The 21,450-nt window shown below is 34.5% G+C and overlaps 4 protein-coding genes across 7 annotated transcripts in view; 3 read left to right on the top strand and 1 right to left on the bottom strand.

Annotated features, from left to right (window-relative positions):
• Nucleotides 1-172: 172 nt before the first annotated feature.
• On the top strand, nt 173-2,361 carry LOC132699094 (protein penguin). Its single transcript, XM_060665578.1, has 4 exons — nt 173-826; nt 884-1,832; nt 1,888-2,105; nt 2,166-2,361. The coding sequence occupies exons 1-4, from the start codon at nt 191-193 to the stop codon at nt 2,331-2,333; spliced, it is 1,971 nt and encodes a 656-aa protein (XP_060521561.1). The 5' UTR covers nt 173-190; the 3' UTR covers nt 2,334-2,361.
• A 78-nt stretch (nt 2,362-2,439) lies between these two features.
• On the top strand, nt 2,440-7,717 carry LOC132699315 (ubiquitin carboxyl-terminal hydrolase 30 homolog). The gene is made up of 5 exons (XM_060665958.1): nt 2,440-2,749; nt 2,813-3,515; nt 4,625-4,996; nt 7,164-7,354; nt 7,409-7,717. Exons 2-5 carry the CDS (start codon nt 2,814-2,816, stop codon nt 7,518-7,520), a joined length of 1,377 nt encoding a protein of 458 aa, XP_060521941.1. The 5' UTR covers nt 2,440-2,749; nt 2,813; the 3' UTR covers nt 7,521-7,717.
• Nucleotides 7,718-8,639: 922 nt separating this feature from the next.
• Nucleotides 8,640-21,450, bottom strand: part of LOC132699334 (probable methylthioribulose-1-phosphate dehydratase) — a 106,266-nt gene continuing 93,455 nt past the window's right edge. For 3 of the 4 annotated variants that reach the window (XM_060665984.1, XM_060665986.1, XM_060665983.1), the window contains 4 exons: nt 9,764-9,878; nt 9,254-9,708; nt 9,021-9,197; nt 8,640-8,983 (listed from right to left, as the gene is read on the bottom strand). In XM_060665984.1, coding sequence (XP_060521967.1) covers nt 9,039-9,197; nt 9,254-9,708; nt 9,764-9,863 — 714 coding nt within the window. In that variant the 5' untranslated portion in view covers nt 9,864-9,878 and the 3' untranslated portion in view covers nt 8,640-8,983; nt 9,021-9,038. Of the gene's footprint in view, nt 8,984-9,020; nt 9,198-9,253; nt 9,709-9,763; nt 9,879-10,068; nt 10,148-21,450 lie in introns of those variants that run through there. The other variant, XM_060665985.1, reaches the window with a different exon arrangement.
• LOC132699333 (cardioacceleratory peptide receptor-like) overlaps nt 12,377-21,450 on the top strand; it is a 99,403-nt gene continuing 90,329 nt past the window's right edge. Inside the window, exon 1 of the mRNA XM_060665982.1 lies at nt 12,377-12,446. The gene's annotated coding sequence lies outside the window, so the exon portion shown is untranslated. The remainder of the gene's footprint in view (nt 12,447-21,450) is intronic.

Below are 21,450 nucleotides of genomic sequence, written 5' to 3'. Positions count from 1 at the left end.
CTTTTATGCCATGTTGATAACTATTATTATTTGTTTACAAACTTATGTTTTATTAATTATTGATCAATATTCTCAAGGGCGTTCAACACAATTAGAGACAAAAAAATAATATTCATAAGAAAAGTATACAAAATTACAAATTAATCTTTGTTGTTATGGCTACCAGAAGTAAAAGAAGAAAAAAACAATAATGAAAATGAAGATAAACAGAAACCCTAACCTTTTCGGTTATCCTAAAAACTTGTTTACACGTGTGGAGAAGAACATTATGACTAAAAAAACATTAAAACTGCAAGAAAATGATCCGCCAGCTAAAACAAAACTAGGCAAACATAAGAAACAAGTCGGCGAAAGTAATATTGGCAAAAAAGTTAAATTTGAATCCCACAGTTCGAATGAAGAACCGAAATTGGCAACTAGTAAGTCAAAATTTTCAAATATTAACAAAAAATCGGACCACACGAGTCCAAAAGTCGTCAAACCTAAGAGGTTGCTTGACAAAAGCAAAACCAAGCAAGACAAACAAGGGGTTCTTGAGAAAGTTGATGACTGGAATGAATTTAAAAAGAAAAAAAAGGAATTAAAAATTAAGAGGGTGCAAGCTAGGACCAAGGATAACTTTGATAAAATTCAACAAGCCAAAAAGATGGGGGAGAAGTTACGTCTTAAAACCCTTAGTATTGAACACAGAAATGTTATTATTAATCAGTTAAACAATCTTCTAAAAGGAAATTATGCAAAGTTTGTTCTCGCCCATGATACAGCTAGGATAGTCCAGTGGTTGCTGAAATATTCTAGTGATATTCTGATTCATCAAATATCTGAGGTAACTATATAAGTGTATAAGTGTAGGGCTTTAAGAATATAAGCTGTCTGTTTTTAGGAGCTGATTCCAGTTACAATCAGTATGATCCAGTCAAAATATGGAATCCATTGTGTAAAACGTTTATTAAAATATGGACAAAATGACATACGAACTGCAGTTATAGATAAATTTCAAGGACATGCTGTAAAGTTGGCTACCCACTCAGTCAGTGCATCTGTTTTGGAGTATGCTTACTCTTACTGGGCTAGTAATAAACAAAAGCAGTACTTAGTACAAGAATTTTATGGAGATCTTTACAAAAATTCCAAGGACCCTAATGTGAAACATTTAAGAGATGTTTACAAGGATAGTGAGTCTATGAAGTCTGCTACACTGGGAGCATGTAAAGCGAACATTAAAAAAGTTTTAAACAAAACCCTGTTGGACTCTGGTTTAGTTCAAACTGTGCTGAATCAGTTTTTGCAGGAGTGTTCAACAGATGATCGAACTGAGTTAGTTACCGAACTGGCACCTCACATAGTGGTTATAAGTAATAGCAAGGATGGTAGCAGGGCCGCCATGCAATGTATATGGCATGGGTCGGCAAAATTGAGGAAGGAAATCATGAAAGCCTTAAAAACACATTTAGTGGACCTATCAAAGCATGAGTTTGGGCATTGCACTGTGATTACTTTACTAGATTCAATAGATGACACAGTTTTACTGCACAAAATCATTATATCAGAGATATTAAACAATGCCAAAGACTTGGCAGTGAGTGAATGGGGTAGAAAAGTCTTGTTATGGCTAGTAGCTCCAGCGAACAGTACAGTGTTCCATCCAAAATTTGTTAATGAGTTAAATGAGGGCAGGGAATCCTCAACAAGTAAAAAACCGCAAGAAGTGAGACGTAAGGAGATATTGGCCTACTCTATCTCAACTTTACTTCAGCTAGTGAGTGAAGATTCGAAGTTTTGGCTATCGAGACCTTCAATTGCCGTTGAAATTTTAGCAATCTTGAAAGCTGGTAAAACATACCTATTTATTTTATTGTGTTCAGGGGTTGTCTGATATTATTTTAGGATCTGGAGATGACCTCAGAAATGCTTTATCAAAAATTGTTGATACAGTTACTGATTCTGATTGGAAAATTCAAGTTGGGGACACTGAGGTTTTGGGGATAGAAGACGCTGGTATTCACATGACTCTGAAAAAATTGGCACAACATGATAAAGTTGCCTTGGAAATGAATAACCCTACCTTTGGTCGATTTCTTGTTGATGCTCTTAATGATGATGTGGTTGGTTTACTACTAAGTAGCATTAGTAACATTTTCATTGACCAATTTTTATAATTTTAGCTTCAGAAGTGGATTAATATCAATCGTTGTTGTTTTATATTAATCGCCATTTTTGAAAATAATGAAGAAATTCAGAAAGATCTCAAGAACAAGTTGAAACCACATATTAAATCGTTAAAAGTTCAGGGTAGTACCGGTTCCAAAATACTGTATAAAAAAATTAAATAATGTTGAGTAATATAAATTCAATCATACTAACGGCTTTTTTTTTTCTTTTCTAAAACAATTAAGAAAGAAGAATTAGGTTAATATGTCAACCCCTTCTTCTTAGAACTAAAAGTAGTTTTTGATTTTATAAAAAAGTGTTTTCAAATAAATATATGAGTTATCTTTAATTTGAGAACAAGATACCTACATTTATTGTATTAAGCTGTATTTGCTAACGAAGTGTTGGAAAACGTGAAACAGATGTCGCTTCAAAATTATGTCAATGGCGTAAAGAGATGTTTGAATTTTGGGCACAAAACCAATGCCATTTATTTAGGTTTCTAGAAACAATCCGTCCAGGAAATCCTGAAAAGTAATGCCGGTTCGCACATTCCAATCAAAAAGGATGGATGAGTAATCCTTAAAAAATAAGCAGGGTATAAGATACATCAAGAAAAATCTTAAGACGCAAAATTCTAACCAGGAATTTCATGTTTAAGGATGGAATCGGACAGACTATTGGTGGCCGCGGGTCTCACCGCCGCTGCCGTCGTTGGAGCGTTCGTGTTTTGGGGTCCTGCGACTGGTTCAGGCAGCAGAAGGAGCCGTTTGGCGGGACTGGTCAATTTGGGACGAACCTGCTTTTTGAACGCTATTCTTCACGCTTTGGCTGCCTGTCCAAACTTCGTAGCTTGGCTGGAGAAAGACACTACAGCCAGAGAAACGAGCCTAAGAAACACCTTGGCAACTGTGTTATCTGTAGTCAATGGAACGAACAAATCTGTACAAGACAGCTTCGCCCCGGCTGCTGTTATTAACGCCCTGAAGCGACTGGGTTGGGTTATACCGGCTGGAGAACAGGACGCTCATGAATTGTTGAACGTTATTCTGACAACTTTGGACGAAGAAACACAGAAGATGGGTAGGAAGGCTGGTTGTCTTTCGGACGCTTTGGGAATGAATGAATTAGAGTTGGATGACGCTAATGATGCAGAGAGCGAGTATAATTCGATGGGGAGCGTTATGTCGCTCAATGAGCTTTGCAGGCCAACCAGTTGGCGCGGAGGAGCTATCAGAAGAAACAGGTGGATTTCGAGATCGTGTCGGGCTGTACAAATGACCGGGCCTCCCGCACAACCCGTCTCTCATCCATTTACAGGCACGCTTACTAGTCAGTTACGCTGCACGGAATGCAGATACAAGGTAGGTAAAATAATGTATGCCCTATTCCTTTCAACCCTTCTCGATTCATTCCGAAATGCTGCCAGGTTGTGGTGAAAATATGGGCAACAAACGGGAGTTTTAAAGTTAAATGATAAAAGTGCTTTATTTATGTTAACATTTGATTAAAAGAAGCAATTAAGAAAGTTATGTTGGAATTCATGAGTGACTATACTAATGACAAGTACATGGATTATACCTTTTGGTTAGTGGCAAAGGAACGGAAAAAGGGCCGCTATTAATGCTGTCATCTTGTTGAGCGACTTAACGGATCATTACCCTACCCTGAAAAGTTTATAGAAAGAACACCTTTATATATCAATCATAACCTGCTTTCTGAATACATGCAGAAGAATGTGTCTACAAATATCTTTATTGCAAAGTATTGGTAGAGCAAAGGTAACTAGAAAAGTGATCATTAAAAAAGCTAGATCAAAACCTTGGATAATGCGTTTTGAATAAAAATAATTGAAATATTTTAAACGATTATAAAGAATATAGAAGCGAATTATCAAAGTTAATAAAAAAAACCAAATATTTGCACTCTAAAAAATTACTGATGTTATAACTCGAGAGATTCTTAGAAGATATGGAAAAATTAAAGGAACAAACGATCAAACTAATAAATCTGAAATCAAACAAATTGAAAAAACTGACAAAAAACTAATAGTAAATGAATTTAACTCCTACTTCTGTAATGTTGGTAAAAAGTTAGCGCGAAAAATATCTAATTCTAATCGGGTCAGTCCTATCCTTAACGAGATAAGAAAATCTAAATTCCTTTTATTTTACACCTATTAACGACAATGAAATTTTGGATCAAACAAAATGTTTCAAAAATGGTGTGAAAGAGGGTGAGGGTAACATTAGCTCTGAAGTAATAAAAATAAATATTGTACGTCTCTTAAACCCTTTGAAGCATATTGTAAATTTGGTATTCAGTATAGATTGCACTAATAAGTACTATTAGTAAAACAATTGAAATGTGTATGAAGTATAACCTTTCAATATATCTAAAAAAAAATAATTTATCGGTTTGACTTTAGAGAGGACTCCTAATTTTTAGTAATCGGCCTTATTGGATGTTTTAGTCAGCTGTGCGGTATGACAAGTTCGAAAGCCTGTCGTTAGCGCTGCCGAGCGGCGCCGGCGACTTGGGCTGGGGACGCCATAAACTGCACCAGCTGCTCTCGAATTTCGTAACGCCCGAGGTGGTGCAGGATGTCCAGTGCGACGGGTGTAACAGGGACCGGGATCCGTCTCTCCCGCCCTTAATGTCTAGGCAAATCAAGATTCTGAATTTCGGGAAGCTACCCGTCTGTCTGTGTATACACATTTCGAGGAACACGTGGCAGCCGGGCGGGATGTCCAAGCGGCAGGACTACGTGCAGTTTCCGATGAGACTGTCGATGTCTGCCTACACGTTCGTGCAGGTCCATTATCAAAGAAAACTGGCGGGTTCCGTAAGTACCACCAAACAACACAATTTATTCACATCAATAATCCGGATGGTGTTGAATTTAAAGTAAAAGTACTATACCATGTTTGTTTTATAAGAAAATGTAACTGTTAATAAAGCACAATAGAGAAGAACAAAAATAGCATTTAAAGGAGTTGATTTTGTACTGATTTGTACTACAAAAAATATTCCAAATTTACTCGGTCCTCTACTTGTTTTATCACAATACATAATTTTGGTTCGAAAGTTATTCTACGAGTTGCTTTCAACATATTGTTTTTATAATTGGTATTTTTTCCTTCCCCTTATTTTCTATGACACAATTTCAAAATACTCGTGCAAAATTGTTAGGCTGCAAATAACTTTTTAATCATGGCAAACGACGCTGCTAGATTTGTCATATACGAGATGTGTTCAAAAAGTAAGGTGACTTTTGTAACTGGGCGGGCTACGTACATCTTTCTTTTTTTATGTTCCGAAACTGCTTAATTTTAAACAAAATGACCGTTGAAGCAGCGTTGCCCAAGAGCCGTTAAACAGGTCATAACTGGTGACGAATCATGAGTATATGGTTATGATGTCGAAACCAAAGTCCAGTCGTTTCAATGGAAGAACCCAGAATCGCCAAGACTGGAAAAAGCACGTCAAGTTCGATCAAATGTCAAGGTTCTGCTTACTATTTTCTTTGATTGTCGTGGCATAGTACATCAAGGGTTCTTACCACAAGGTCGTACCGTCAATAAAGAGTATTTATTACCTTGAATCTATGTGCCGTTTACGAGAAGAAATATGAAGAAAAGTCCGGAATTGTGGGAAAACAATTCATGGATTTTGCATCGCGTTGTTTGTGTCTAACTTTCTGGCCAAAAACAAAACCAAAATCATGCCTCAGCCACCATATTCACCGGATATGGCCCCGCGACTTTCGCCTGTTCCCAAAACTCAAGAAATCTATGAAGGGAAGGATTGAGGAGATAAAGAAAAAATTGCTGGAAAATCTCAAGGCTCTACCAGAAAGTACTTACCAGAAGTGCTTGGAAGATTGGAAAAATGGTTGGCATAAGTGTGGGATTGCTTTTAAGGGGACAACATTAATTTTGGTAAATAAATAAATACTTTTTGATAAAACTTAAAAGTCACCTTATTTTTTGAACACACCTCGTACGGCTCTCGTACACGAATCTCAAAATGTTCAGTAGTCTAATATTTTTAACATAGGACAACGACACCCATTAATAACAAAACGATTCATTAATTGATCGCACAAATCTCTTAAAATTTTATAAGAAATCCAAAAACTAAAATCGTCTCCTCAAAAACAGTGGGTATGGTTTGTCCCGAAGTATATCGTCTTGGGTTTTGACGGAAAACGTGACGGAAGCTCGAAAAGATACAAAAACGCCAATATCTTCTATAAAGATCATTGTTAACAGGGAATTATCAGAAGAAAGAAAAAACGTGGTGATTTTTAATCTCACCGTCTTGACAATAGTGAACAAGATATAATAAGAAGGAAAATATATTTCCCTTTATTACATCCAGTTTGTTGAAATGTGAGAGCAGAAAATGTTATTCCAAGTGTAAAAATTTAATTAAATATTGTAATTAATCTAAATGACAACTTTGAGAGTGGACAGAATTATATTTAGAATAAAAACGGACTTATTATTAATCACTTGGATATATTTAGTGTCCACGTATTTTCTATTAGTACTAAAGTGATTTTATTATACATAATATAATATTTAAATATTTTAAAAGTCCGTCCCAGATTCTCTGTCTTACAATATGGACGGGCAGAATTGCCATCAAAAGCCATATTTTGAGACAGACCATATAATACGAATCTGTTTTGCCGTATGTTTAAACAAAGATAGTAGGGGAAGGAAAGGAGTGGTATATGGAAAGTTGACTTAGACAGAAAGACAAATATCGTTCCCGTGCTAGTGAGATTCAGTAAGTCAACGTAGGTGTTTCTACTTAGTAGTTTTTGGTCCACACATTGACTGCAAAATTTAATGCAAGCTAGCTGCTAGTCTTTTCCTCTTAAACGCCGCATCAATTTTTTTTTCCTTTGGTGGTATGAATTAGTACAAAATACGGTGAATAGATGTGACCCCCTATTTAAAGGCAGATGGCGCGGAACCGACGAAATCTTTTACATATTTTAGAGTTACACCAGCACGAGTGAAGGAGGGAGCCCCTTGTCTAGTAGCACGCCCCTGTGCTGGGCCGGCAGTTCCCTAAACGACATGGGCGGCGAGTTCAGGAACGTTTATCAACTCGCGGCAGTGGTGGTGCATACGGGCGACGCGCATTCCGGACATTTCGTTACCTATAGAAGGGGCCACCAGAATAATAGGTTAGTTTAAATTTATTTTTTAAGGTCGCTAATGACATTTTTGTATTTTTGTAGGTGGTATTATACCTCCGACGTCGAAATACGGGAGGTGACGGTAGACGAAGTATTGCAAAGCACCGCCTATATGCTTTTTTACGAGAAAACTTCGACGTTGGGCGTTTATTAAAGTTAAGTGTTTTTCGGGTTCGACCGAGAGTGAGAGCTTTTCCGTTCGGGATGGACCAGAGCGATCGTTACGCGTTTGAGTTGCATTTATCGTCCTAGTCGTAGGGTTCACGTTTATTAATGTAGCCGAGGAAGAAAGCATCTTTAATTGTTCGTTGATTATTGTTCGAAAATTTTGTTTTTCTAATAAATACCTGACAACTTTGCGAGTCTCATTTCAAAAATTCAGCTGCTCCCAAAAAGCTCCGCATCTCGTGAGAAAAATTCTACACTGGAACTAATGGAACTATCAAATAAAAATGATGTTAAGAAACGAACAAAAAGCAAGAATTTTTTTCACGTGCCATAATTATTAGGAGACACCAGAAGGGTGTGGTTAGTTAATCAGGGATTAGAATAGGATTTTTTCTCAACAGAAGGATATAGAGTGAGCATCGAATCATTTTTCTTCATATTTGAGTAGCAAGACTAAAAAAAATGACAATATGTGTTTCCCTGCAATATAATGTAATGAAAGTTTTTCATTTTATAAAATTGGCTCATCTCTCTGAATATGTTAAAAATGAGTCAATAGATAAAAATAATCTTGCGCAGTTGTCATAGTTCTACAGAACCAACCAAAAATTTTAATGTGGAACCATCGAAAACTATTTTTGTTTTTGGGTTAAACACACGCGTCTATGGTGATAAAAAAATGTACATTTTTCCCAAAATGTAATATTGTTGAAAACATATTTTGAAACCGAGTATGATTGCTTCCAATAGATCCCAAAAATTCATAAAATAAATACTTCCTTTTTCTTTTCCCTCTCTGTACAATACAAATTGAAAATATTTAGCTGCTTTAAAAAGCAACCGTTTTTTTTTTTGCAAACCCTAAGTAGATAATTGTAGAATCTAGAGTAGAAATTCCAAATGTCATTGATATATAGTTTCGGTTAGAATAACCTTTAGTTCTCGAGAACATTTTATAGAACCGCTCAACGTAACAATAGTGCTGTTTTTGAATTGTTGTATGTAAGTATCGTTATTAGCATCATAACAGGACAACTCCCATTAATTCAAAAATAAACAAATATACCAAAAAACTTACATACTGAAACGAAGAAACTGATCAGAAATCACTTACTAATTTATTGGGATGGCTCAGCACAATGTCTTAATGATAAAACAACGATTAAAAATTACAATTTAAAGTAAATTGCCTATATAAAAAATAGGTAGGATTGGTCATTATGCACCGGTCACAGAATAGTGCCAGCCATGATGAGTTAACAACCAGCGCCACCTAGGTATTACTAGTATTACTTGATTCTAAGAAGCACATGTGCGTGCCCATGGCAACCATTTCGTTTTTATAATTATGTAGAACTACTAAATGTTTTCGTGCAGTTTTGGTTAGTTATAAGGTAAGCGGAAAATCAAATCCCTTCGTTTCACAATAACCTACAATTAGTTCATATATAAACAAATTTCTTTATTTCGTCTTAATAACAAGAGGGGTAGGTTAAATGATATCTTATTGGTTGCCGTTTCTTTTTTGGCATAGTTCATACTGTTCCGGAGTCCACGACGGTTCGATTCCCCGCTGTTTCAGCTGAGCGACGACGTCGAACAGGTAATCGTAACATTCAGTCATTGTTTTCGCCTGTTGCCACGTATCGCCCCACACGTAAACCTGCAAAATCGGGAACACGTTAAGAAATAAACGCATCTCGTTACGCTCAAAACTACCCCGTGTCTTCTAACGAGCACGGCACACGTATGCGGATACTCCCTGATGGCTTCTTCCAAGCGTTCCGTGAGATCTTCTTCGAAGGGCGTGTTTTCGATGATGGGCACCACCAACTCTTCGTCGTAGCGGAAATTCCGCCCCAGCTTTTGATTCTTGATCCCCTTGATCATCTCCAAATGCGTGCACTTGAACTCTTTGCCGGGGAAGATCATGGTGGCGATCAGGGCGGCCTTAGAATGCGTGTGAATGACGGCTCCGGCACTCCTGCGGGTATACGCGCACATAAACAGTGGCGTGCACTGGCTCTTTTTCAATTTCTTCTCGGGCGGCGGCAGTTCCAAGTCGACGCCGTTGATATTCTGGACGAACATGTCGTCCGGTTGGAGTCTCTCTTTCTGGACGCCGGACGGTGCGATATAGATCTTTTCGCCGTTTTTAATGCTTATTCCTCCACCTAAAATCGTTCTTTAAACTTAAACAAAAAGTGTGTGCGCGCGGCACTGGCGTACCTGTCCCTGTGACCCAGCCCAGGTCGTAGAACTGCCTGCAGAGTTCCGGGATTAACCTCCGCGGGTGTTCCGGATGGGTTTCCGGCAGTTCGTCGGGCATTTTATAGTCGCGTCTCTGAAAAAAATACGCAACAATCGGTTTTATAGCAAACAGTAGGTCGGTTATCTTATCGGAAATTGCTGGAAGGTCAAATTAACAGCGCACGACCGCAAAGAAATGTTTATTCGTTTAATATTAAGAGAGTTTAAAAAATAATAATGGACCGGATTTTTCCTCACACGTAACCCTAATGGTGATTTCTAACCTCACTTTAGTCTCTCCCTTTCTGTGGCGTCTTCTTAGACGGAAGCATGATATTTGTTCTAATTATTTAATTACCGACACATCAGGAATGCTAACGCATGCGCATTAGCGAATTGGCGCTCAGAGTGTACGAGGTTAGCGCCAAAATTTTCCCGCCTGACATAGATGCAGCTCCGATAAAACTTTGTCTTCTTTTAAATATATATCTTAGTAGGCTACGAAAAAAAAAATAAAACTTGTGTCAAATAGTTTTTTATTGATAGCATTTTAAACAAGACGTGTCCGAAAAAATGGGGCAGAAGTCCCTTGAAGATGGTTCAAGAACTGGTCGACCAGTGGAGGTCATAACGGAAGACATTGTTGCGATTGTGGAAGAGGTGGTATTGAGTGATTGACTTTTAAAGGTCAAGGAAATCTCAGAAATTACGAATCCTGCATGATCATTTAGGTATGCATCAGGTTAGTGCAAGATGGGTTCCTAAAAACCTTTCGGCTATTCAAAAACAACGCCGTGTCGAGTGCGCGCGGTCTTTTTTGGAACTCTTTGGGTCGGAACGCCTGTGATAGAAACTATTGTGACGGGAGATGAAACTATAGTTCTCTATCGAAAAAAGAATCAATGGAGTGGCGTCGTAAGGGTGAAGCACCTCCAAGAAAATTCAGAGTCTACCAGTCAACAAAAAAGGTGATGGCCACGATCTTTTGGGATTGTGAAGGAATTCTTTTGATAGATTTTAAAGAAACTAATACCACTGTCAATGGTAAATATTACGCAACATTATTACATAAATTCCGAGACTGCATACGTGTAAAGCGTCGACTAAAACTGACCAGAGGCGTGCGTCTTTTGCACAATAATGCACCTGTCCATACTGGTGGTGTTGCACAAGCTGCCATTTTAGAGTGTGGGTTCCAACAGATAGATCATACTCCCTATAGTCCAGATATGGCCCCCAGCGACTATTATTTGTTTGGATATTTGAAAAAGGACTTACGTGGAGTGCGGTTTAACGACGAAGAAGTTCATATTTAGGCCGGGAAATTTTGGCGATGCCCTCGTAGAAGTACTTAAAAATTCTCTACCTGGAAGAAGTGTATTAAATTTCGAAGTCATCGGGAAAGTGTCCCACAAGTTCTGAAACCTTCAAATTTATTGGTTTTGATTGGATGTGTGAGGTTTGTGCAGAGAGTGGGAACTAATTTTATTTAACTAAATTAATGGGAAGACAAGAATAATAGTTAGAGGTATGATGTAAAATTTGTTTATTTCAGCAATTACAAAATATAAAATACACATTGTAGCTAATTCTAGATTATATTTAATATTCTAACTTGTTTTCTGCCATTTTTATGTAAATTTAATTTTAAAAAATTTCAAAAATTTAATTTCTTGTTCAACCTATTTTATTAAATCTAAAACAAGATAGGCTGACAAATCGCAGACCAAGAACAACTTTAAAATCAGACTTGTGTCAGTTTTTACATATTTGAAAAATATTTACTACGTATTACTGTGACGAATTTAAAAAAAAAGGGTCCGATAACTTTTTAACCTGACTCCGTATACTTGCAGAACAACACTGAATTCTACGCAAAAAGTTGACGTACATTTAAAAAAATTCCTCGTATTACTCAGAAGCTACTGCCGCTACTCAAAATCCGATTTTAGAGTGCGCGTAATTTCAAAATGGGACAGCACGTGGCTATTGCTATTGTGGCTGCGGTCTATATTTTGTGTTCTGCTTTACGCCTGTTTATTTTACAGTTTGTTGATTTTTAGTATGCTGTAGTTTGTAGGACACAAAATTTTTCGTAATTTTAAAAAGTTTTAATTTAAATAATTGATCTCAATTTAATTTCAAATTTGTAAAGTGTGTAACGGATTTTGACCTATCAGAAAATACCCAAAAATACCTTAAGGAAAATAATTCTAACTTCAAAACTCGCGAAATCGGGCAAGAATAATTTTTATTTTAAGAAACATCAGCGGCACGCGTATTTTTAATGTCAAGGACGTTAAAATAAATAAGTGAATCTCTGCCATAGGACTGTCAGACATGTAATCTATCTAAAACTACGCATTATCGAGGGAAAAAGAAAGAAAATTTATATGCTTTCCGTACAAACTAAAAACAAAAAGAAATTTCTCGTGTATTTGGTATAAGACAATTGGACCGTCGCGTACGCCACAACATTCATTTTCATCAACCGCGAATCCGGCTAATATGATAAACGCGCAATGTCGTCCGAACGTCATGGACCATAAAAAGTAAACTGGAAAATATTTGTGCGACAACCATCGCGTAGAAAGATGCGACGCATCGACAAACTCCGCTTTATTTTCGCGCGGCAGTGGCGTACGCGCAATCTAAAAAGAAGGTAACAAATTTTAGCTTCTAAATTCGCAGCCCAATTGAAATTAAAAATAATATAAAATTATTTTAGTTAATTTTGCGAGTCTGTCGACTGTTTTGAAACAAAATAATGCGAAAATCCAAAAAGTGTATTAAAAATTGGAACTCGATATTTACCATTATTTTTTCCACATAATTCAGCACTCGATATAGCAAAAACGCAAAAAGTAAATTGTACATAAATTACTACAAATGCCTAAATATAAACGAGTTTGCGAGCAAGAGGGAACTTAAACAAAATTTTAATTTGAAAAATATTGCTTGTAAAAGTTCGTTTATACTATTAAAACACAGCAAAAAAATAATTTCGTCGTTCTATGTATCAAACATAAGCAATTAAAAATTGTAAAATTTAAATCCTCTTTGAAACGCGCTGTCATTGGCTGTGACCGGTTGTGACGTCAATTCGCTTGTAAGATTAGGCCGGACAGTACCATTTTAATTTTAGTCTTGATAATGTCGCTTGCTTTTCTTATCTGCTAGTTTTACATTAATATAATAATGTAATCAGCCTAAAATTTTCGAGATTTTAAAATTCAAATGGTATATCAAATAAAATGTAAATTATTCAACATAAAAACAAAAAGGACTTTTTTTAACTATTGGAAACGTAAATACTGATTTTAAAGTATATTGGCATTGATAACTTAAAGTGTTCTTTATTTTATATGGATCAGGAAGCCACTCCTATAGAGACCGCAATAGGATGGGTGCACATTCAAAGAGTTAAAAATGTTTGCACGATTAAGGCTTAAGTGACGCCTGAACATAAAACAACGGCTTTTATTTTCTGGTAGACGAATCTACAGTTTATCTGGCGTCTTTCGGGTTGTACTCAAACACGATGGTATGATTTGTCATATTGGTTTTATGTTGTTTCTGTTATTAACACGTAAAGCGCACTACGCATCAATACAAACTGGCGTAGATCAAATACAAACACACCTTTACACGAGCCAAAAATAAACGTAAATAATATAATTCTCGGCCTATAACCAGAGTATAACATGTCGCTGTATGGATCGAAAAGCAGCGGTATGACGTCACGATTATTGCCGTGCGTTTAGTGTCATAAATTGAATTATTTATTGCAACTTAAATGTTGATATGCGTTATTTTTTTCCACTAATTTTGAAACAAAATTAAGCAAAAATGCAAAAAAGGTTTATGTAATTTTTTCCATTGTTTTTTATACAAGATATAGCAAAACGCAAAAGAGGAAATCCGACAAAATTAATTCTTTTTTTTTCAATTTTTGCAAAAGTGCAAAAAAGTAATAACATAAAACGGATTCGTTTATTTTCGGACTTTTTTTGACATAAAATAAAGCAAAAATGTCAATAAAATTTAAAATTAATTATAGTATTCTTTATTTCTATTATTATTAATTTAACATTTTCACCGTTTTTCGTAAAAAAAGAATGAAAAAGGAAACGAGAGGTACGAAAATAAAAAAAAATAGCGTCGGGTCCGGATTAATTTTCTATTCCGCCCGGGACGTATACGGATTCGACTTATCGCACTCGCAAAAGGGAAAAATAAACTCGCGGAAGACCGTTAGGGAAAATCCTGAAAAATGGTCCCGCAGACGCGCCCGCCTTCCATTGTTTATCGGCGGTCTCCGGCTCGTTTAATGTTCCCGAAACGTCGGGGGAATGTGTCTTCGTTATGACAGATTTCGAAACGTTGGCGACCGCGTATTTATTACGAACGGTCCCCGCAGATCGCGTCACGGAGCTTTCCCAAAGCTCGATACATTAGTCGTAAGCAGAGAATTTTTCATTAGCCCAACAAATTAGTCCTGAAAGGATCGCGTTAAACACAGTCGTTATGCCATTTTTTCCGGAATCTGAATATGTTGATAATTTTCCCTATCGAGTTTAATTCAGTGTTTAGAAATTAATTTCGTTGTAGAAGTGAATTTGGGCTTTGCTAAAGCACAATATATAGACAGTTTTCCTCTATCGAAATTAAATCAGCTTTTAGCAATTAATTCCGTTTTAAAAATATATGGTATTTTTTTATAATTTTGTCAAATCTGTAGCTTGCCGGAAGCTGAGTATGTACAGAATTATACTCTAGCGAAGTTAATTCAGCTTTTAGAAATTTATTTCGTTGCAGAAATGAATTTGGGCTTTGCTAAAGCACAATATATAGACAGTTTTCCTCTATCGAAATTAAATCAGCTTTTAGCAATTAATTCCGTTTTAAAAATATATGGTATGTTTTTATAATTTTGTCAAATCTGTAGCTTGCCGGAAGCTGAGTATGTAGAGAATTATACTCTAGCGAAGTTAATTCAGCTTTTAGAAATGTATTTCGTTGCAGAAATGAATTTGGGCTTTGCTAAAGCACAATATATAGACAGTTTTCCTCTATCGAAATTAAATCAGCTTTTAGCAATTAATTGCGTTTTAAAAATAGACGGTATTTTTTTTATAATTTTGTCAAATCTGTAGCTTGCCGGAAGCTGAGTATGTAGTGAATTATACTCTAGCGAAGTTAATTCAGCTTTTAGAAATTTATTTCGTTGCAGAAATGAATTTGGGCTTTGCTAAAGCACAATATATAGACAGTTTTCCTCTATCAAAATTAAACCAGCTTTTAGCAATTAATTGCGTTTTAAAAATAGACGGTATTTTTTTTATAATTTTGTCAAATCTGTAGCTTGCCGGAAGCTGAGTATGTAGTGAATTATACTCTAGCGAAGTTAATTCAGCTTTTAGAAATTTATTTCGTTGCAGAAATGAATTTGGGCTTTGCTAAAGCACAATATATAGACAATTGTCCTCTATCGAAATTAAATCAGCTTTTAGCAATTAATTCCGTTTTAAAAATATATGGTATTTTTTTATAATTTTGTCAAATCTGTAGCTTGCCGGAAGCTGAGTATGTACAGAATTATACTCTAGCGAAGTTAATTCAGCTTTTAGAAATTTATTTCGTTGCAGAAATGAATTTGGGCTTTGCTAAAGCACAATATATAGACAGTTTTCCTCTATCGAAATTAAACCAGCTTTTAGCAATTAATTGCGTTTTAAAAATAGACGGTATTTTTTTTATAATTTTGTCAAATCTGTAGCTTGCCGGAAGCTGAGTATGTAGTGAATTATACTCTAGCGAAGTTAATTCAGCTTTTAGAAATTTATTTCGTTGCAGAAATGAATTTGGGCTTTGCTAAAGCACAATATATAGACAATTGTCCTCTATCGAAATTAAATCAGCTTTTAGCAATTAATTCCGTTTTAAAAATATATGGTATTTTTTTATAATTTTGTCAAATCTGTAGCTTGCCGGAAGCTGAGTATGTACAGAATTATACTCTAGCGAAGTTAATTCAGCTTTTAGAAATTTATTTCGTTGCAGAAATGAATTTGGGCTTTGCTAAAGCACAATATATAGACAGTTTTCCTCTATCGAAATTAAATCAGCTTTTAGCAATTAATTGCGTTTTAAAAATAGATGGTATTTTTTTTATAATTTTGTCAAATCTGTAGCTTGCCGGAAGCTGAGTATGTAGTGAATTATACTCTAGCGAAGTTAATTCAGCTTTTAGAAATTTATTTCGTTGCAGAAATGAATTTGGGCTTTGCTAAAGCACAATATATAGACAATTGTCCTCTATCGAAATTAAATCAGCTTTTAGCAATTAATTCCGTTTTAAAAATATATGGTATTTTTTTATAATTTTGTCAAATCTGTAGCTTGCCGGAAGCTGAGTATGTACAGAATTATACTCTAGCGAAGTTAATTCAGCTTTTAGAAATTTATTTCGTTGCAGAAATGAATTTGGGCTTTGCTAAAGCACAATATATAGACAGTTTTCCTCTATCGAAATTAAATCAGCTTTTAGCAATTAATTGCGTTTTAAAAATAGATGGTATTTTTTTTATAATTTTGTCAAATCTGTAGCTTGCCGGAAGCTGAGTATGTAGTGAATTATACTTTAGCGAAGTTAATTCAGCTTTTAGAAATTTATTTCGTTGCAGAAATGAATTTGGGCTTTGCTAAAGCACAATATATAGACAGTTTTCCTCCATCGAAATTAAATCAGCTTTTAGCAATTAATTGCGTTTTAAAAATAGATGGTATTTTTTTTATAATTTTGTCAAATCTGTAGCTTGCCGGAAGCTGAGTATGTAGTGAATTATACTCTAGCGAAGTTAATTCAGCTTTTAGAAATTTATTTCGTTGCAGAAATGAATTTGGGCTTTGCTAAAGCACAATATATAGACAATTGTCCTCTATCGAAATTAAATCAGCTTTTAGCAATTAATTCCGTTTTAAAAATATATGGTATTTTTTTATAATTTTGTCAAATCTGTAGCTTGCCGGAAGCTGAGTATGTACAGAATTATACTCTAGCGAAGTTAATTCAGCTTTTAGAAATTTATTTCGTTGCAGAAATGAATTTGGGCTTTGCTAAAGCACAATATATAGACAGTTTTCCTCTATCGAAATTAAACCAGCTTTTAGCAATTAATTGCGTTTTAAAAATAGACGGTATTTTTTTTATAATTTTGTCAAATCTGTAGCTTGCCGGAAGCTGAGTATGTAGTGAATTATACTCTAGCGAAGTTAATTCAGCTTTTAGAAATTTATTTCGTTGCAGAAATGAATTTGGGCTTTGCTAAAGCACAATATATAGACAATTGTCCTCTATCGAAATTAAATCAGCTTTTAGCAATTAATTCCGTTTTAAAAATATATGGTATTTTTTTATAATTTTGTCAAATCTGTAGCTTGCCGGAAGCTGAGTATGTACAGAATTATACTCTAGCGAAGTTAATTCAGCTTTTAGAAATTTATTTCGTTGCAGAAATGAATTTGGGCTTTGCTAAAGCACAATATATAGACAGTTTTCCTCTATCGAAATTAAATCAGCTTTTAGCAATTAATTGCGTTTTAAAAATAGATGGTATTTTTTTTATAATTTTGTCAAATCTGTAGCTTGCCGGAAGCTGAGTATGTAGTGAATTATACTTTAGCGAAGTTAATTCAGCTTTTAGAAATTTATTTCGTTGCAGAAATGAATTTGGGCTTCGCTAAAGCACAATATATAGACAGTTTTCCTCCATCGAAATTAAATCAGCTTTTAGCAATTAATTGCGTTTTAAAAATAGATGGTATTTTTTTTATAATTTTGTCAAATCTGTAGCTTGCCGGAAGCTGAGTATGTAGTGAATTATACTCTAGCGAAGTTAATTCAGCTTTTAGAAATTTATTTCGTTGCAGAAATGAATTTGGGCTTTGCTAAAGCACAATACATAGACAGTTTTCCTCTATCGAAATTAAATCAGCTTTTAGCAATTAATTGCGTTTTAAAAATAGATGGTATTTTTTTTATAATTTTGTCAAATCTGTAGCTTGCCGGAAGCTGAGTATGTAGTGAATTATACTCTAGCGAAGTTAATTCAGCTTTTAGAAATTTATTTCGTTGCAGAAATGAATTTGGGCTTTGCTAAAGCACAATACATAGACAGTTTTCCTCTATCGAAATTAAATCAGCTTTTAGCAATTAATTGCGTTTTAAAAATATATGGTATATTTTTATAATTTTGTCAAATCTGTAGCTTGCCGGAAGCTGAGTATGTAGTGAATTATACTCTAGCGAAGTTAATTCAGCTTTTAGAAATTTATTTCGTTGCAGAAATGAATTTGGGCTTTGCTAAAGCACAATACATAGACAGTTTTCCTCTATCGAAATTAAATCAGCTTTTAGCAATTAATTGCGTTTTAAAAATAGATGGTATTTTTTTTATAATTTTGTCAAATCTGTAGCTTGCCGGAAGCTGAGTATGTAGTGAATTATACTCTAGCGAAGTTAATTCAGCTTTTAGAAATTTATTTCGTTGCAGAAATGAATTTGGGCTTTGCTAAAGCACAATATATAGACAGTTTTCCTCCATCGAAATTAAATCAGCTTTTAGCAATTAATTGCGTTTTAAAAATAGATGGTATTTTTTTTATAATTTTGTCAAATCTGTAGCTTGCCGGAAGCTGAGTATGTAGTGAATTATACTCTAGCGAAGTTAATTCAGCTTTTAGAAATTTATTTCGTTGCAGAAATGAATTTGGGCTTTGCTAAAGCACAATATATAGACAATTGTCCTCTATCGAAATTAAATCAGCTTTTAGCAATTAATTCCGTTTTAAAAATATATGGTATTTTTTTATAATTTTGTCAAATCTGTAGCTTGCCGGAAGCTGAGTATGTACAGAATTATACTCTAGCGAAGTTAATTCAGCTTTTAGAAATTTATTTCGTTGCAGAAATGAATTTGGGCTTTGCTAAAGCACAATATATAGACAGTTTTCCTCTATCGAAATTAAATCAGCTTTTAGCAATTAATTGCGTTTTAAAAATAGATGGTATTTTTTTTATAATTTTGTCAAATCTGTAGCTTGCCGGAAGCTGAGTATGTAGTGAATTATACTCTAGCGAAGTTAATTCAGCTTTTAGAAATTTATTTCGTTGCAGAAATGAATTTGGGCTTTGCTAAAGCACAATATATAGACAGTTTTCCTCCATCGAAATTAAATCAGCTTTTAGCAATTAATTGCGTTTTAAAAATAGATGGTATTTTTTTTATAATTTTGTCAAATCTGTAGCTTGCCGGAAGCTGAGTATGTAGTGAATTATACTCTAGCGAAGTTAATTCAGCTTTTAGAAATTTATTTCGTTGCAGAAATGAATTTGGGCTTTGCTAAAGCACAATATATAGACAATTGTCCTCTATCGAAATTAAATCAGCTTTTAGCAATTAATTCCGTTTTAAAAATATATGGTATTTTTTTATAATTTTGTCAAATCTGTAGCTTGCCGGAAGCTGAGTATGTACAGAATTATACTCTAGCGAAGTTAATTCAGCTTTTAGAAATTTATTTCGTTGCAGAAATGAATTTGGGCTTTGCTAAAGCACAATATATAGACAGTTTTCCTCCATCGAAATTAAATCAGCTTTTAGCAATTAATTGCGTTTTAAAAATAGATGGTATTTTTTTTATAATTTTGTCAAATCTGTAGCTTGCCGGAAGCTGAGTATGTAGTGAATTATACTCTAGCGAAGTTAATTCAGCTTTTAGAAATTTATTTCGTTGCAGAAATGAATTTGGGCTTTGCTAAAGCACAATATATAGACAATTGTCCTCTATCGAAATTAAATCAGCTTTTAGCAATTAATTCCGTTTTAAAAATATATGGTATTTTTTTATAATTTTGTCAAATCTGTAGCTTGCCGGAAGCTGAGTATGTACAGAATTATACTCTAGCGAAGTTAATTCAGCTTTTAGAAATTTATTTCGTTGCAGAAATGAATTTGGGCTTTGCTAAAGCACAATATATAGACAGTTTTCCTCCATCGAAATTAAATCAGCTTTTAGCAATTAATTGCGTTTTAAAAATAGATGGTATTTTTTTTATAATTTTGTCAAATCTGTAGCTTGCCGGAAGCTGAGTATGTAGTGAATTATACTCTAGCGAAGTTAATTCAGCTTTTAGAAATTTATTTCGTTGCAGAAATGAATTTGGGCTTTGCTAAAGCACAATATATAGACAATTGTCCTCTATCGAAATTAAATCAGCTTTTAGCAATTAATTCCGTTTTAAAAATATATGGTATTTTTTTATAATTTTGTCAAATCTGTAGCTTGCCGGAAGCTGAGTATGTACAGAATTATACTCTAGCGAAGTTAATTCAGCTCTTAGAAATTTATTTCGTTGCAGAAATGAATTTGGGCTTTGCTAAAGCACAATATATAGACAGTTTTCCTCTATCGAAATTAAACCAGCTTTTAGCAATTAATTCAGATCTAAAAATATAGGTTATTTTTAATAATTATTTCAAATCTGTAGCTTTTACGAAGCCGAGTATCTAGAGAATTTTCCCCTAGCGATGTTAAAAAACAGTAACTTAGTGACGGAGTGCTACGCGAATAAATAAACAAAAATCGAGAACGCGACGCTAGATTTACTTTTGAACGTTTGATAATTTGAGTGTGTCACTTTTTTGAAGTTGTTTTTACGAATTTCGTATTATTTTTCCGTTTTCCATCATTATATTTTAATATTTAAACATTAGGGAACACTTAGTAACGAATCCGGTGGTTATTTGAAAGACATATTCCACAAGCGAAGTTAATTCAGCTTTTATAAATTAATTCCGTTGTAGAACTGAATTCGGGCTTTCCTAAAGCACAATATATAGATAGTTTTCCTCCATCGAAATTAGCTTTAAGCAATTAATTCCGTTCGAAAAGTATATGGTAGTTTTTACAACTGTGTCAAATCTGTAGCTGAAGCTGAATATGTAGAGAATTTTCCTCTAGCGATATTAATTCTGGGTTAGGAATAAATTTAGCTTCATGAAAGCTCAACATTTGATAGGTCAAATCAGTAGCTTTCCGAAATTTCAATATGTAGCGAATTTTAAGTTTAAGAAGTAAATTTAGCTTCTTGAAAGCCAAATTTACTTTACTTGAGTTTTCCACTCCAGAAATTAGCCTCGCGTTGAATGCGATCGTTATAGAGATGACAAATGACAAATCAGTAGCTTTCCGAAATCTCAATATTTAGAGGATTTTCGACTAGCGAAATTAATTCAGCTATTAGAAATTAATGCCGTTTTAGAAGTAAATTTAGCCCCTTGAAAACTCACTAAATCAAAAATATAAGAAAATAGGACTATTAAAGAGTTTTCAACGCTAGAAATTAGCCTTTAAAGTTGTGCGTTGAATGAAATCGCTATAGAGATATTCGGTTTTTTATAAATATGTCATATCAGTATCTTTCCGACATGTGTAGAGAATTTTCATCTAGCTAAATTAATTCAGCTATTAGAAATTAATGCCGTTTTAGAAGTAAATTTAGCTTCTTGAAAACTCAATATATAAACAATCTAAAAAAAATAGGAGTTTTAAAGAGTTTTTCACGCTAGAAATTAGCCTTTGAAGTTTTGCGTTGTGATTGT

Source organism: Cylas formicarius, unplaced genomic scaffold (assembly GCF_029955315.1).
Source record: "Cylas formicarius isolate icCylForm1 unplaced genomic scaffold, icCylForm1.1 PGA_scaffold_3__17_contigs__length_32017465, whole genome shotgun sequence".
Lineage (NCBI taxonomy): Eukaryota > Metazoa > Arthropoda > Insecta > Coleoptera > Brentidae > Cylas > Cylas formicarius.
The sequence above is the reverse complement of the archived record's forward strand: the minus strand, read 5'-3'. Positions and strand labels throughout refer to the sequence as shown.